The sequence below is a fragment of the Pelophylax lessonae genome (assembly GCF_965119305.1).
Source record: "Pelophylax lessonae genome assembly, chromosome: 7".
NCBI lineage: Eukaryota > Metazoa > Chordata > Amphibia > Anura > Ranidae > Pelophylax > Pelophylax lessonae.
The window spans coordinates 6,574,232-6,592,104 of NC_138774.1; the positions used below are offsets into that span (position 1 = coordinate 6,574,232).

General features: G+C 45.0%; 1 protein-coding gene across 4 annotated transcripts in view; it reads left to right on the forward strand.

The window, feature by feature from the left end:
- The window catches only part of DACH2 (dachshund family transcription factor 2), a 680,850-nt gene that overhangs the window by 273,422 nt on the left and 389,555 nt on the right, over positions 1-17,873 (forward strand). For 3 of the 4 annotated variants that reach the window (XM_082263125.1, XM_082263126.1, XM_082263127.1), the window contains exon 2: positions 298-413. In XM_082263125.1, the coding sequence (XP_082119251.1) occupies positions 298-413 (116 nt within the window). Of the gene's footprint in view, positions 1-73; positions 199-297; positions 414-17,873 lie in introns of those variants that run through there. The other variant, XM_082263128.1, reaches the window with a different exon arrangement.

Genomic DNA, 17,873 nt, shown 5'->3' on the forward strand with positions numbered 1-17,873 from the left:
GTCTGTTAATCTGTTTTATGATGTTTCTCTCTCTCTCTCTGGTATCTCTCTCTCTCTCTCTCTCCCTCTCTTATCTCTCTCTCTTGTATTCTCTCTCTCGCTCTTGTATTCTCTTCCTCTCTCTTCCCCTCCCCCTTTCTTTCATACTATCTCTCTCTGTTCTCCTATTAGCTGATCTCATTGGGAAGGTTATTGAAGGTAAAGTGTCTGTATTTAGTGAGTTTGGCCTTTTCATCGCCGCGCTCTGATGTATTCTTTATATCGGCTCTGATTCTGAATCCTTCTATTCCTCTGCAGCTCTCGGCCCGGGAGGCCCCCGAAGCGTTCGCTGGGAGTCGCCATTCAGGAGAACGCACGTCTTCTGCCGCACGGAGTGCCGGGTCTCTTATCTCCAGGACTGATCTCCCCCACAGGTAACGAGAGTCATTATCCGATCAGCCTTTCCTCCTCATCCAGGGGAAGTAAACTAATATTGATTTAAGTGGCGCAGTCTGCTGGGAGCGCCGCAGTGGCTGCTGTCTTCAGCACGATGCCCTCCGCCCGGTGCGGGGAAAAAACCTCCTGGAGCTCGTGTCATCGCCAGTAATTAATTCTGTACGTGAGCGCCACTTCATTCTAATTAAGGGAGAACTCCGCCAAGCACAGTGCGCATGACAGCTGGCCGAGTTACATCACTGCTATGATGATTCCATTAAATGCAAGAAGACTCCATAGCTAGTCTATACAATAATAATTTTTTATATTGCAAAGTTATTCTTGGCAAGTTGTGATGTCATCATAAATTTGGTGAAAATTAGCCCTAAGACACCATTCACACTCGCGCGTTTCTGCACACGTGCCAAAACGCTCATCACGCTTGCAGTGCCATTTTCTTTAAATGGCACCCAAAATATGGCTAGCAGATGTAGGTTTTGTCATGTGACAAAATGCGCAGTAGGGAAACGCACAAGGCTTAATCCCCAAAAAAAGGTGTAGGAGTTACTTTGGCGTGTTTGTTAAGTCTTAGGCAGCCCAGTCAATGGGCTGCCTGACTAATGCGCAAAATAGCACAAAAAAAAGAGGAATTAGTGCATTGCCCCAGGTGTGTCTAAATAAGCGAACAATTATAGAGTTTATAAATAGACCCAGAACGTCTTCACACATTGCCGAATCAAATAGTCCCTTTAAAGCCCCTCCCCTCACCCAGCTACGCTCACTTTCACAGCCCTAACCCCCTGCTCTTTCGGCTTGCCCAACATTCCCGATGCTGTAGTTCATGGGGGGGCAATGATGTCAGCCCCTCGGTCATGTGACAATGTTAGGCACTAGGCCCAGGGCCGCCATCAGGGTGGGGACAGCCCATACACATGTAAGGGTCCGGAGGGGCCCAGGAGCGGGGCACTGGTGTTCCACCACTGTGTGTGTGTGTTCACAACCTGCTGCCCGCTGCTTCTTCAGTTTTGATGTATGGCCGGATTTCTGCCCATATTGGTGGCAGCTTCTTGTTAAGGTGATGCACATGTGTGGGAATTCTATTTACATGCACAGTTGAGAGTGGGCCCTGGTGCCATCACTGACCGACATCATCCCCACCACCACCACCACTGATCCCATCCACCACCGCTGCCACTGGTCCCAACCAGGGGCATAACTACAGGGGGACACATGTGCAATTTGGCTCCAGGGGCCAGTGTGGCCCCTTGTACACCTAGATGGGGGGGGGGCAGGGACATCATACAGAGGAACCGCTAAATGCTCAATTCTCCTCCTCTCCCTCCTTTAGGCATTCAATGGCCAGGTGGTCAGCCCCAAAATTTCTGATGGCTGCCTTGACTAGGCCAGAGCACTACATCCAGAGAGGAGGTCACATGCTCCCAGTCCCTGCAAGAACCTGATAGTTGTACCCAGAAATTGAATATTTTCAGTGGCAGGAGGAAGAAAAGATGACAAAGGGGGAGGTTAACAGAGCTGGGGGGTGGGGTGCTTTAATTCCTTTAGGGCTCTTTTTAGAAGTCCTTAACATCGGAGACTGCCTTTTCAATTATGTGATCACTGTGATTGGCTTATGCAAGATGAGCCGCCGCTCAAAACTGACCCGGTGCTTTAAATATGAATGTAACTGTATGGCCCCAGCCAGCGCTGTCCTGGCCATGCCACTGACATGTTTGGCCCTGCCCCCTGGGCCTTGGTGACAGAGGATGGTTTGAGCGGCGTCTCATCTTGCATATGCCTACACTCCTGAATTATTGCTGTGACTCCTGCTCCCACATTCTGGACACCGGCAGGGATGTCTGTCATCCTCCAGCTTTGAGCAGCGCTGTACCTGGCCACTGTGATTGGCTGTCACAGCGATCGGGAGCCATGGGTGATGGCTTGGTCACTCTGCTGGGAGCGTTAAGTGAGTGCTGCATATATATTTGTGATGCTGGCGTGGAGTTGTTAATATGTGCCATTAGCTTTCTAATTAAATGATGGCTGGGATTGGCTAATCACGTGATCAAGAGCCCATCCTGCCAACCACTGATAGCCACCGGTGATGCCGTGGTCACTGTGCTAGAAACATCAGTGCATCAGAGGAAAGACTTTTTTCTTTGAGATATATATATATATTTTATTTCAGGTACTTATATAGCATTGTCAATTTACGCAGCGCTTTACATATACATTGCACATTCACATCAGTCCCTGCCCTCAAGGAGCTTACAACCTAAGGTCCTTAACTCGCATACATACATACACAGTAGGGCCAATTTATATATATATATATATATATATATATATATATATATATATATATATTTATAAATATAATGTGATGCTGGTGTAAACGTGTTCCAGATGCAATTTATGGGTTTTCTAAATAAATGATCACTGCGATTGGCTGTCATAGTGATCACTTGATCAAGAGCCCATCCTGCCAACCACTGGTAGCCATCTCATATGGCTTGATCACTATGCTTGGAGCGCTCAGGGCCTCAGAGGAAAGCCTATTTCCTTGGAACTGCATATACACTACATTGTCCAAAGTATTGGGACGCCTGCCTTTACACACACATGAACTTTAATTGCATCCCAGTCTTACTCCGTAGGGTTCAATATTGAGTTGGCCCACCCTTTGCAGCTATAACAGCTTCACCTCTTCTGGGAAGGCCGTCCACAAGGTTTAGGAGTGTCTATGGGAATGTTTCACCATTCTTCCAGAAGCGCATTTGTGAGGTCAGGCACTGATGTTGGACGAGAAGGCCTGACTCGTAGTCTCCACTCTAATTCATCCCAAAGGTGTTCTATCGGGTTGAGGTCAGGACTCTGTGCAGGACAGTCAAGTTCCTCTACCCCAAACTCGCTCATCCAAGTCTTTATGGACCTTGCTTTGTGCGCTGGTCCAAATCATTTGGTGGAGGGGGGATTATGGTGTGGGGTTGTTTTTCAGGGGTTGGGCTTGGCCCCTTAGTTCCAGTGAAGGGAACTCTTAAGGCGTCAGCATACCAAGACATTTTGTACAATTTCATGCTCCCAACATTGTGGGAACCATTTGGAGATGGCCCCTTCCTGTTCCAACATGACTGCCCACCAGTGCACAAAGCAAGGTTAATGAAGACATGGATGAGCGAGTTTGGGGTGGAGGAACTTGACTGGTCCTGACCTCAACCCCATAGAACACTTTTGGGATGAATTAGAGCGGACACTGTGAGCCAGGACTTCTCCAATATCAGTGACTGACCTCACAAATGCACTTCTGGAAGAATGGTGAAACATTCCCATAGACACTCCTAAACCTTGTGGACAGCCTTCCTAGAAGAGTTGAAGTTGTTATAGCTGCAAAGGGTGAGCCAACTCAATATTGAACCCTACAGACTAATGCTGGCCATACACTATACGAAAAATCGTTCAAACTCATTTTTGAAAAACAAACACTCGGCTGTGAGAGCAGACGATCGTGCCATCATGTAATGACCGATAAATCATTCAATGAACATAAATTAATCCGTTTTCTGTTCGTTTTTTTACATATACGGAGCGCAATTAGTTTGGACGAGAAGCGCATTAACCTTTCAATTTGTCATTCATTCAGGAGAAAATTTCCAAACTTGTGACGTTTTTGAGCCCCAAAAAAAACAAAGAACAACTGATTACCAATTTGTGGCCATCAACTGGCCGAAAAAACAAACAAACAAACTTTCCAAATGACCGATTTTTGGGCAATTTTGTGTATAGTGTATGGCCAGCATTAGACTGGGATGCCATTAAAGTACATGTGCGTGTAAAGGCAGGCGTCCCAATACTTTTGACAATATAGTGTGTGTGTGTGTGTGTGTGTATGTATATATATATATACAGTGGGTACGGAAAGTATTCAGACCCCCTTAAATTTTTCACTCTTTGTTATATTGCAGCAATTTGCTAAAACCATTTAAGTTCATTCTTCTTCCTCATGAATGTACACATAGCACCCCATACTGACAGAAAAACACAGAATTGTTGACATTGTTGCAGATTTATTAAAAAAGAAAAACTGAAATATCACATGGTCCTAAGTATTCAGACCCTTTGCTGTGACACTCATATATTTAACTCAGGTGCTTTCCATTTCTTCTGATCATCCTTGAGATGGTTCTACACCTTCATTTGAGTCCAGCTGTGTTTGATTATACTGATTGGACTTGATTAGGAAAGCCACACACCTGTCTATATAAGACCTTCCAGATCACAATGCATGTCAGAGCAAATGAGAATCATGAGGTCAAAGGAACTGCCTGAAGAGCCCAGAGACAGAATTGTGGCAAGGCACAGATCTGGCCAAGGTTACAAAAAGATTTCTGCTGCACTTAAGGTTCCTAAGAGCACAGTGGCCTCCATAATCCTCAAATGGAAGACGTTTGGGACGACCAGAACCCTTCCTAGAGCTGGCCGTCCGCCAAACTGAGCTATCGGGGGAGAAGAGCCTTGGTGAGAGAGGTAAAGAAGAACCCAAAGATCACTGTGGCTGAGCTCCAGAGATGCAGTCAGGAGATGGGAGAAAGTTGTAGAAAGTCAACCATCACTGCAGCCCTCTACCAGTCGGGGCTTTATGGCAGAGTGGCCCGACGGAAGCCTCTCCTCAGTGTAAGACACATGAAAGCCCGCATGGAGTTTGCTAAAAAACACCTGAAGGACTCCAAGATGGTGAGAAATAAGATTCTCTGGTCTGATGAGACCAAAATAGAACTTTTTGGCCTTAATTCTAAGTGGTATGTGTGGAGAAAACCAGGCACTGCTCATCACCTGTCCAATACAGTCCCAACAGTGAAGCATGGTGGTGGCAGCATCATGCTGTGGGGGTGTTTTTCAGCTGCAGGGACAGGACGACTGGTTGCAATCGAGGGAAAGATGAATGTGGCCAAGTACCGGGATATCCTGGACAAAAACCTTCTCCAGAGTGCTCTGGACCTCAGACTGGGCCAAAGGTTTACCTTCCAACAAGACAATGACCCTAAGCACACAGCTAAAATAACGAAGGAGTGGCTTCACAACAACTCCGTGACTGTTCTTGAATGGCCCAGCCAGAGCCCTGACTTAAACCCAATTGAGCATCTCTGGAGAGACCTAAAAATGGCTGTCCACCAACGCTTACCATCCAACCTGACAGAACTGGAGAGGATCTGCAAGGAGGAATGGCAGAGGATCCCCAAATCCAGGTGTGAAAGACTTGTTGCATCTTTCCCAAAAAGACTCCTGGCTGTATTAGATCAAAAGGGGGCTTCTACTAAATACTGAGCAAAGGGTCTGAATACTTAGGACCATGTGATATTTCAGTTTTTCTTTTTTAATAAATCTGCAACAATGTCAACAATTCTGTGTTTTTCTGTCAGTATGGGGTGCTATGTGTACATTCATGAGGAAGAAGAATGAACTTAAATGATTTTAGCAAATGGCTGCAATATAACAAAGAGTGAAAAATTTAAGGGGGTCTGAATACTTTCCGTACCCACTGTATATGTGTGTGTGTATTTATGTTAGTATATATATATATATATATATATATATATATATATATATATATATATATATATATATATATATATATATATATATATATATGTGTATATAGGTGTGTGTATATATACAGTATGTATGTATGTGTATATATATTTATGCACACACACACCCACTATATATATATATATATATATATGTGTGTATATATATATATATATATATATATATATGTATGTGTGTGTGTGTGTGTGTGTGTATATATATATATATATATATATATATATATATATATATATATATATATATATATACACACACACACATAGCTATTAATATAAATAGATACAATTTATAGACATGGTCTCTAAGGAAATAAAAAATAAAATGAGGTTACGTGTGTGGCCACACCCCCTCATTATGGCTGAGCAGGTCTGAACCAGGAAGAAAAACGTTCCTGTAATGCAAAGTCCCTTATCAGAGTGTCCTGAAATGTAAATTCATTTATTTTTTATATTTATTTGATTTCACAAAGATCCCCCCAAAGATTACATTGGCATGAGGGCGGCCATGTTGCGCAGATTGTGGCGTTACCCTTTTGCTGCCTTCTTGCATTAACATGATTATTGAGCGAATTTCTTGCTGTACTCAGCGGCAGAGTAATTATCTCTTCCATGCGATCCCCCCGGGAACTCGGGACAATGCCGCGGCCGCCCGTAATAAAATGAATTATCAGGAAAAGAATTCCCATTGTTGTTGTTTTTCCTGCCCAGTTATATCTTTTGTCAATGTAAACATCTCTCTACCATCCGGCGTTTTCCTAGATAACCTTGGAGTCACTTTGATACATTGAAACCTTCGGCTTCGCCTCTGACCATGTTACAATGTATCTGAACCCAAAAAGCAGAATGTAACATATTGCAGCTTACTCATTCTAAGACTGGGGTGTCCAACTCTATTTCAAATGTGCCAAACACAAGGCCCAGGAGCCCAGGCGCAGGATCTGTAGGAGGAGTTCTGCCCTCCTCTCAGCTGCAGACTGCTGCAAAGGGGCCAAGACAAGCCTCTCCATGGCTGCAGGGAAAAGCGTAGGATCTGACAGAGGAGTTCTGTTCTCACTGCTGAGACAAGGTGGGGGTGGAGACTGGAGAGGAAGGGGGTGCAACATTTGCAGGAGAGATGTGAGGGCCACAAAAAAATGGCCTGAAGGGTCGGATTTGGCCCCAGGGCCTTGTGTTTGATACATGTGTTCTAAGATGTGATGGCTGAGTTCCTTTTCTTTTTTCCTTTATTTTCACCTGGTGACCCTGCCAGTGACTGTTATATCTTTTAGGTCTCATTCACACATGGCGTTCTATACTGTACACCCATGCGGGGCTGGGAATGCATAGGTTTTCTGTGCATCCCATGCAATTGGTTAAGCTGGAGGTTGTGCTGGACTGATTGAAATGGTTAGTAGTTATTAGGAGGGTGGAGGTGGGTGGTGGTGCTGATCCCCCTTGGAGGTTTGGGCTTCTACCTTCCTGGTGCGACGGGGCTGATGCTTCTGCAGAAACAATACTTAAATGGGGAGGAAGGAGAGGCTGGTGTCCGGAGTATTGCAGCTTTTGCTGGGAGAATGCTATCCTTTATTGAAAGTATGAAAACATACAGATCGAGCCAAATTGTTTCGGGGGAATTGCCTACCCTTTCCTCAGGGCTGTTGGTATGTGCTAACAGAGATGGGTGGGCTCTGGGGCAGTACCAGAATTTCTTGTAATGGCAAATGCTGGCTTGTGTGGTGCAAGACCTTTTTGCCTCTGAAACGCGTTGTTTCGATCTGTACATTTTTATACTTTCAATAAACGTTTGTATTCTCCCAGCCGGAGTTTCATTATTCCAGACATCGGGAGCTCCTTCCTCCCTAGTCAACTGCATCCCATGCAGGCAGTCCCGTTCATGTCAATTGTAAAGGGAACTTTGATGAGAACTCTGATGTGCATGTGCAATGACAGCAGAGTCTTCTGACCTCCCTAATAGGAATCTTTGTGCATGTGCAATAAACACTGCGCATGCGCAGATGGTTGAAGAAAACCAATGTTTGAGCAGATGGGCTGTAGGGTCAGCTCGGGACCTGGGGTGGGAGGGGCAGGTAAAAAAAAATGGTCACTCTCGTCTAGGCAAGAAAGGGGGATGTGCTGCTTTGTAACCCATATAAATGTAATCAGAATAATTATGCCCAGCTGTAAGAGGGGGGTGGGGGGGCAGGCCAATGCAACTTTTCCCCCTGTAATTGACAACTCATTCATTTTAAGGCACAGGAAAAGTACCATGTGGTTTGGTGGGTGCAATTTGCATGCGTCGCCCTAGATGACCTCATCAAGCTGTTTCTGCTCCTTCACTGTCAGATCACAGGTTAAATGCAAAGAGGTGCGCCAGCTGTGTTGCTTTACTGCAACAGAAAAAGGCTGGTCATTGGGCTGGCTGGCTGTGCTGTGTGACAACGACCAGCGAGATACGTCGACGATTTACTGGGACAAGTTTGTCAAGTGCCCAGGGCAAAGATGACAAATTGCACCCCCCTCCCTTATTCATTATGTGTAAGCTTATGAAGAGGAGGGGAGAGAGCGCACAACCCGCACCTCCTCCTGGCTCTCTCCTGCTGCCCTTGCTGTTTCCAACGCTAGACTTGCAGAAGTTGTGACTCAGCTGTCACTACTCCTATCAGCATTTTAGTAGAACTAATGTGTGACTAGTGAGATGCGCCAACGATTTACCGCTACTGTTTCATGATCCAGACCAGTGATGGGACAAGATCATTCAGTGCCCAGAGCAAAGATGACAAATTGCACCCTCCCCGTTCATTATGTGTAAGCTTATGAGGAGGAGGGGAAAGAGCGCACAACCCGCACCTCCCCCTGGCTCTCTCCTGCTGCCCTTGCTGTTTCCAACGCTTGACTGTCAGAAGTTGACGCAGCTGTCACTACTCCTGTCAGCCTTATAGTAGAAGGAATGTGTGACAAGTGAGATACATTGACGATTTACCGCTGTTTCATGCTTCTGACCAGTGCTGGGACAAGATCTAGTGCCCAGGGCAAAGATGACAAATTGCACCCCCTCCCCCTTCATTATGTGTGAGCTTATGAGGAGGAGGGGAGAGAGAGCATAGCCCCCCCCCCCCTCCTGACTCTCTCCTGCTTCCCTTGCTGCTTCCAATGCTAGACTGACAGAAGTAGTGGTGCAGCTGTCACTACTTCTATCAGCCTTTATAGTAGAAGGAACTTGCGGTGCCCCCATCCCTACAATACATGCTGCGCCCAGGGCAGCCGCTCCTCTGCCCACCCCTTGCCCTGGTCCAGAGACACCAGCACCCCTCCAGTGACCTCACCAATCAGGATTTTAGTTAAGGAAAACAGCCTGGTTATGAAACCACACCCATTCTGCTGACTGGACAGTAAAGCTGAATCACCACGCCCCCATGAGCTCATCACTTATTTACGTCAGACAGTAAACTTCTTGTCTATGACTTAGGCCACACCTATACAGATGCAACAGTGTGCGTGCGTGAGCATGTGTAATATCAGGACTGAATGGACAGAAATACCATCTCACGATTTGAATCATGCTTTTTTTTTCCAAGTCTTTTGTTTTGGCGCAATTTTCACGCATCATACATGGGGCAGCCCATTGATTACAAGTAGCTCATGGGGTTTTTGGCCATGGTTTGCATGGGGTTTTTTTTACTGCCTTTTTGCATGTGGCAAAATGAGCATCGTATTCCCGCATTTGAATGGAGACGGAAGATATACATGTGAAAGGAGCCTGAAGACGAAAAAAAAATCTAAATTTATTTTTAAAAAGTTATTTTAAGTTCCTGATTCTATTTTTGTATTCGCTTCTTTGGCAAACCATTCACATTTATGTAGTGTGGGAATGCACACAAAATGGCATGCGTTCCTGCAACACACCGAAGATGCATATCCCTTTGGCAAGCACGCTGCGATGCTATTATTTTTTAATACCCTTAATTATTAATGGGATACACAAACCTCTTGCTGGTGCATGCACAAAAACATGCACCAGAATGCATAGTGACAAAATATGTGTAAAATGTGTTGGTGTGGTGCGATTGGCATAGGCATAGGGCAGCCCTTGGAAATTAATAGGCTGCTCTAAACCCAAAGCGCAAATTTGCACAAAAATGCACATGCGCTGTGGCATCTGCAGAGGTGGAGCCAAAGTCCTAGACTAGGAGTTTGCCCCATGTGTAAATAAGTGATGAGCTCATAGGGGCGCAGCGATGCAGCTTCAGCTGTCCATTCAGCAAGCTGGGGGTGGTTCCGTGACCAGGCTGTATTCTTTAACTGAAATGCTGAACTGTGAAGTCACTGGGGGTGTGCCGATGTCTCTGGATTAGCCTTTTTCAACCAGGGTGCCCAGGGGTGCCTCAAAAAAATGGCCCAAAAATGTCCCAAAAATTGTATACAAGGCAACGGGTGGATGAAGCCTGCCTTTTACGTTATACCAGGGATCTTCAAACTATGGCCCTCCAGTTGTTCAGGAACTACAATTCCCATCATGCCTAGTCATGTCTGTGAATGTCAGAGTTTTACAATGCCTTATGGGATGTGTAGTTCCGCAACAGCTGGAGGGCCGTAGTTTGAGGATCCCTGCGTTACACAAAGTCACAGGTTTTCATTGTGCACCATTACGACCCTCTAGCCGCCATCCTGCTAACGACCAATGACATCAGTTGATAAGGAGGATGTCAGTCTCCTGTGTAGCATGCTTGTTTGACCCTCCCCTGCTTCTCTCCATAAGTTTTGGGTCATATTACCTGAGTGATGGAGAAAACTGAGGAAAAGGAGAAACCTTGAAATACTAGTCAGTACCAACTTGTACCTCTAACGATGGGCGTCCTACGTGTGTGGATGTTGCTGCATTATGTAAAACTATTAGAATGTTTTTTAGGATGGGGTGCCTCAAGACTGTCCATAATTTTAAAGGGTGCCTTGAGACTGTCCAAAATTTCTGGGGTGTGCCTTGACTGAAAAAAGGATGAGAAACACGGCTCTAGACCATAAGACAGCCGCAGTAAATCGTCGATGTATCTCACTTGTGAATTCATGTTTAGATCATCATGTCTTACGTCAGTCTTGTCCCTGTTTTGCGGTGTAGATTGTTATACAACTGTGGAAATAATATTCTAAAGCCCCCCCCCCCCTCCTGAATCCATGTCCTCTATCGCCGCAGTTTCATCTGTGCAGATGTTTTTCTAGAAATGCGAATTGTAAGCACCGTTCTCGCGCCCTTCTGGGAGCCGCCGGCATGGAAACTGTTGCTTGTGACAATTCAGCAGTGGATTAACTTTGATGCACACAACTAATAAATTAATATGATTAAATTAATGAGCAGTGCGGCCGTTGCCAAACTTCAGCGGTCCGGCGTCGGTTTTTGCAGGGATGGGTTTAGGATCTGGCGGTTCCCCTGTGGTGAGCGGTTCACGGGTAAGCTACACATTGTCACAGTGATAAATGACATATCCCAGGGTGCATTGCTTTCCATCTGCTCCAACACAGAAAAATATGAAAAAAAAATACTGAGCGCGCACTGCGGGGCCGGCTGCGCCATAGCTTATGTCCAAATTCTTGTCCGCTCGCACATCTGAGCTGTGCGTATTTCACCTTTCAGTTAAAACTTCAGTATTGGGTATATTTCTAGAAATCTCCGTCATATAAGTTCCCCAGGGGTCCCTTTTGTTGCATGATACGTTTTTGTCACATGATTTACCTGCGGTGGATTTGGGGCGCAATTACTTGAGTGAGTAATGGATTGAGTATCAAACAGTAATCCAGACCAAAAAATGAAAAGAACACCAAGGACATCATTTATTGCACTTGAAAAGTAAACCTAACCTCTACAATCTCTTTAACCTTGATGTTTCATTAAAATAAAATAATTCCTGGTAATCCTGCCATGAAGATATTTGTTCAGGCACTTCCTGTTATAGAGTGACTGCGCTTTGCCCCTCTGTTCCAAATGCAATTTCTTTCCTCTTTCTTTTCCTTTTATCTTTTATTTGCTTTCTTTTCCTCTCCTTTCCTTTTTCATCGCTTTTCCTTATCTTTGCTTTCCGTATCCTTCCCTTCTTTTTCCTTCACTACCCTCTTCCCATTTTCCTTTCCTTTCTCTCTCCTTCCTTCTCTTTCTTATTCCTTCTATCTCTCTCCTTTTCTTTCTCCCTCTCGCCTTTTCTTTCTCTCTTGCTCTCCCCTTTTTTCTCTCTACTTTTCTACCATCACAGGCAGATGCACACAGACATGCTTTAGACTGGTGGTCAGTTGGGTGCATCTCCCCCCCCCCCCCCAGGTCAGCTTACTCCTTCTGTTTACACTAACTAATCAAATATTGTAAAATTGACCTGCCCCACCTATCCCCCTATCTCTTGTTATATGGGCCATCATAGGTGATTTAAACATTTAAGGTGGCCCTTTTCCATTTCTCCTTGGGGGCCGCCAGCATGGTTTCTTGCAAGCCAGTCACATCGGGCCCCATCACGTGGATGGTCAGAATGACCTAGGGTTGGTCTGGATCCACAAAAATCTCCTGAAAAGTCTGTGGTTCCAATGTTGTCTTCTATTTGTTGGAGACAAAACAGTCCCCCTGAAGATGATTACAACTCACTTTGTCGAAACGCATTGGAAAGGACTATATTTGCCTTGAATATACCTGCCCATTTTGTATGCTAATGTGGTTTATGGATTATGATGTGAAATTTTGCACCCAGAGCTCATATTTTTTACATTTCTGTGGATTTTTTAAATGTTTGTACAATAAAATACTTATTTTATATATTCAATTTATATGATATTTTGCCTGCTGCAATTTAAAGCCCGGGGGATGTTTCTAATTTTCTTCTGCCCTTTTTTTGCTCTTACTTCCCCTTTTTTTCTCTCCCCTTTTCTTGCTCTCCCTCTCCTTTTCTCGCCTTCCCTCCCCTTTTCTCGCCTTCTCGCCCTCCCTCCCCTTTTCTCGCCCTCCCTCCCCTTTTCTCACCCTCCCTTCCCTTTTCTCGCCCTCCCTTCCCTTTTCTCGCTCTCTCTCCCCTTTTCTCGCTCTCTCTCCCCTTTTCTCGCTCTCTCTCCCCTTTTCTCGCTCTCTCTCCCCTTTTCTCGCTCTCCCTTCCCTTTTCTCGCTCTCCCTTCCCTTTTCTCGCTCTCCCTTCCCTTTTCTCGCTCTCCCTTCCCTTTTCTCGCTCTCCCTCCCCTTTTCTCGCTCTCTCTTCCCTTTTCTTGCTCTCTCTCCCCTTTTCTCGCTCTCCCTTCCCTTTTCTCGCTCTCCCTTCCCTTTTCTCGCTCTCCCTTCCCTTTTCTCGCTCTCTCTCCCCTTTTCTCGCTCTCTCTCCCCTTTTCTCGCTCTCTCCCCCCTTTTCTCGCTCTCTCCCCCCCTTTTCTCGCTCTCTCTCCCCTTTTCTCGCTCTCTCTCCCCTTTTCTCGCTCTCTCTCCCCTTTTCTCGCTCTCTCTCCCCTTTTCTCGCTCTCCCTCCCCTTTTCTCGCTCTCTCCCCTTTTCTCGCTCTCTCTTCCCTTTTCTTGCTCTCTCTCCCCTTTTCTCGCTCTCCCTCCCCTTTTCTCGCTCTCTCTTCCCTTTTCTTGCTCTCTCTTCCCTTTTCTCGCTCTCCCTTCCCTTTTCTCGCTCTCTCTCCCCTTTTCTCGCTCTCTCTCCCCTTTTCTCGCTCTCTCCCCCCTTTTCTCGCTCTCTCCCCCCCTTTTCTCGCTCTCTCTCCCCTTTTCTCGCTCTCTCTCCCCTTTTCTCGCTCTCTCTCCCCTTTTCTCGCTCTCTCTCCCCTTTTCTCGCTCTCCCTCCCCTTTTCTCGCTCTCTCCCCTTTTCTCGCTCTCTCTTCCCTTTTCTCGCTCTCTCTCCCCTTTTCTCGCTCTCCCTCCCCTTTTCTCGCTCTCTCTTCCCTTTTCTTGCTCTCTCTTCCCTTTTCTTGCTCTCTCTCCCCTTTTCTCGCTCTCCCTTCCCTTTTCTCGCTCTCCCTTCCCTTTTCTCGCTCTCTCTCCCCTTTTCTCGCTCTCTCTCCCCTTTTCTCGCTCTCTCCCCCCTTTTCTCGCTCTCTCCCCCCCTTTTCTCGCTCTCTCTCCCCTTTTCTCGCTCTCTCTCCCCTTTTCTCGCTCTCTCTCCCCTTTTCTCGCTCTCTCTCCCCTTTTCTCGCTCTCCCTCCCCTTTTCTCGCTCTCTCCCCTTTTCTCGCTCTCTCTTCCCTTTTCTTGCTCTCTCTTCCCTTTTCTTGCTCTCTCTCCCCTTTTCTCGCTCTCCCTTCCCTTTTCTCGTTCTCCCTTCCCTTTTCTCGCTCTCTCTCCCCTTTTCTCGCCCTCCCTCTCCTTTTCTCGCCCTCCCTCTCCTTTTCTCCCTCTCTCTCCCCTTTTCTCCCTCTCTCTCCCCTTTTCTCCCTCTCTCATCTCCTTTTCTCCCTCTCCCCTCCTTATCTCTCTCTCTTTACCCCCTCTTCTCTCTCTCTTTACCCCCTTTTCTCTCTCCTCTCTCTCCCTTTTTTTCTCCCCCCCCCCTTTTTTTTTCTTTCGCTCTGAGAAATAACATACATCTTTGGAGAAGGCCAAAGTTTTGAAGGCCTAGGAATTATTCAAGTGATGTTATCTGAAGGGTAGAATCAGTCAATCACAATCCTCCTCATTCTCGGCGATCAAATGACAAAGTGTCTAGACCTCTGTGGGCAGCACTGAAGGGAGCCCAGAGCAAGCATTTTCTCCAGAAAAAATTCAGTATATCAATTACACTTTATCCATCTCAACCTCTAAAATGTCATAGAAGCTTTCACATGTCAATGTCAGTTTATTCAGATAATTCCCAGTGATCTTTTTCATGATGGCACTTCCTGTAACAACGCTCCGCCCCATCTGCCAGTTGTGCCCCTACATTGTCAGCCTATCACACAGGCTTCTGATTGGGTCTACACACATTACAAAGACCTGGTCCACTGTTATCACCATCAGAAAACCCGTCCTGAGAAATTATATGGATCCATAATTGGAGAAGGCCACAATTCCAAAGGCCTTGCTATTAACGTGATGCTCTCTGAAGGATAGAAGCAGCCAATCAAAATCCTTTCCTTCCGTGAGGATAAAGTGACAAAGCGCCTAAACTTTTGTGGACAGCACTGAAGGGAGCCTGGAGCAGCATTTCCTCCAAGAAAGGTTATTTTATTAACACATCGCTTACTCTTTCTCTTAATTACATTTAATGACTATCGATCCCGGTAAGACTATAGGCATAGCTCCTTGACTTAGTGTAGAACTTTGGCCAGAATAAGTAAACAATATCCATGCTGCAGTCTGTCACTAGAATTATTACAACAGTTTTTCCTTTTCTGATTTCTTCTATACTGATTTTATTGATATAGTTCTATTACCGGTTGATCTTGCCAGTAGATCCTTTATGTTGGCATGTTTTGGACCGGGCCAAGCTGTCCAGCAAAAGTATCCATTACAGAGATTGGTACAAACTATATACCACTGTCCTGGGGGGGAGAAGCTTACAATGCTCAGATATGTTTTAAACCCTTTGTTATTTTATTTTATTTATTTATTTATTTTCTTTTAGAAAGGGCGTGTTAGCTGTAGTTGGGCTTTAATTTGTCTCTTACCCTTTTTATTTTTTATATCAGAAGGGGCGTGTTAGCTGGAATTGGGCTTTAATTTGTCTCTTACCCAAAGCCCCTCTAAAACAATGGGTTTCATTTACTAAATATGGAAAATGCAAAATCTGGTGCAGCTCTCCATAGTAAACAATCAGCTTCCAGGTTTTTATTTTTATTTATTTTTTATTTTTTTTCAGTCAAAGCTTAATGAACCGGCTGAAATTAGAAGCTGATTGGCTGCCATGCAGAGCTGCAACACATTTTGCACTCTTCAGTTTTAGTAAACCAACCCCTGTATGTCTATAAGACTTCCCTGTTCTCAGGCTGACAACGCTGCTGTGTGATTTCCCTGAAGAACCAATAGCGTTGTCACCCTATTCCAGGAAGTGGAAAAATATACTGGCAGGATCCACAGACAATTATACTATGTTACAGGGGGGATCTACTCAAAATAATAATGCTACTGTCAGACTGAATCATATATATGGCTTTTATTTATTTTTTTTAATTTTGTCCAGGGTTCTACATTACCATGTACAGGTCCACTTTATTTTCATAAAAATGCTGTTGGTAAAATTTAGGTAAAAAAAAAAAAGTCAAAATCTTGATATACTGTAGACCCTAAATATGCAATGAAGGAATAAAATCTAAATGCAAACTAATAAATTATTTATCTCTTTCCTCCCCAGCCTAACCGTCCTCGTCCCCGCCCCTTTCACTTATTGGGTTTTAGTTATTTTTATTTTTTTTTTTTTTTAAGCAATATTTTATTGGGTTTTTCAAACATACAGAGTCTAGAAAGTAACAGTATTACCGTGATATCAACATTTTTATGGGGGTGAGGGGGAAGGGTTTTAGTTCTTTTAATCATAGAGGCTCAACATCACTTATGGGTGCAACTTAGGGCGGTCTGCATGCAAATTCCAACACCCACTAAGCCAGGCATTTTAATATTTGCAAAACTCCTCCCAAGAGCCCGCCCCCCTTTCATTCATTGGGTTTCAGATCTTTCAATCTTGGAGGCTCGGCATCACATGTGGGTGTTATCTATGTAAATACAGCCTGCCTAAGAACGCCTACTCCTCCAGACTGACATTTGCATAACTCCTCCCACTTCTTGAATCCTCACTGAGGAATACTGAGGCAGGGTGCTGGGATGTTTTCCAGAAACTATGTACAGCTCCCTGCTGGCCCCTCCCACCAGCCCCTCCCACCAGTCATGATCGAGAAGCATGGTACCGCAACACGCACATTACTGCAATGCAAAAAGGCGCTTTAGCCCTCAAAAGGAAATAAAGCATTGATACAAAATTTCATTTTGAGTTTAACATTAAGATCTATAGACCAGAGTTCTTCAACCTGATATTAAAAATAATCGCATGCTGCTTCTCCCCACCCCTCCCCTTTCCCAAGGGCAGCAGGATTTTGCGTGAATCCATCTGCACGCAGCCACCGCTACAAACAGAAACTTCTATTTTCCACAGAGCTGATTTGTTGCTTTTGAAATATATGAACTCGCTGCGCACTCACAAACATTGAAATGTAGCCCCGCGTTCAATTTATTTAACTTGATTAAGTACGGAGAGACAAAATAGCATAAATTATGCCTCTCATAAATGTTATATATTCGGGAACATATGGCGAGGGCTTTTTTTTCCCCTTCCACCGTGAGTCAAAAGGAATTCTTAATTAACATTTGTGCCATCAAACCGCAGCGACTTTGTGAGCATCGGTGACATCTCTGAGGCTTGAGAGAGAAAAAAAAAAAAAAAAAAGAAAATATAAAAATGTAGCTGTATTCTGCTTGGACCATATGCTCAGTGTTTAACGATAGGCGGCTTGTTTGTATCCCCGCAACCTAAAGAACAGTGGAAGAAAAATATAGAATGGAACATTGGATTGGTCATGTTTTTTCATCAGAGGTTGTTGAAAGGTTTTCTCTTCCATTCATTAAAAGGGCATCGCTTCTCGGCCTTTTGGCTAAGATCAAGTGTAGTATCTGTTCTTGTCAGTTGATATGGACCTTAGCTAGTACCGGTATGACCAAAACCCGGAGCGCCTGGACGTCACTGGGGTATGGGGAGTAGGTCATCCAGGAAAGCATGTAGGGTCCGCCGCCTTCTTATTTGAATGGGTTAAGCTTTTCTTACCAGTTTGAAGGGGGCAAGAAAGCCGGTCTGTCCTGGAGGCCGGTTAGTATTGCTCCTGGATATAATTGGCTGAGGAACTGGGATGGCGATGGGAGGGCTTTTCCTCCTGGGTTGAACCTGGCCTTGCAAAAGGCT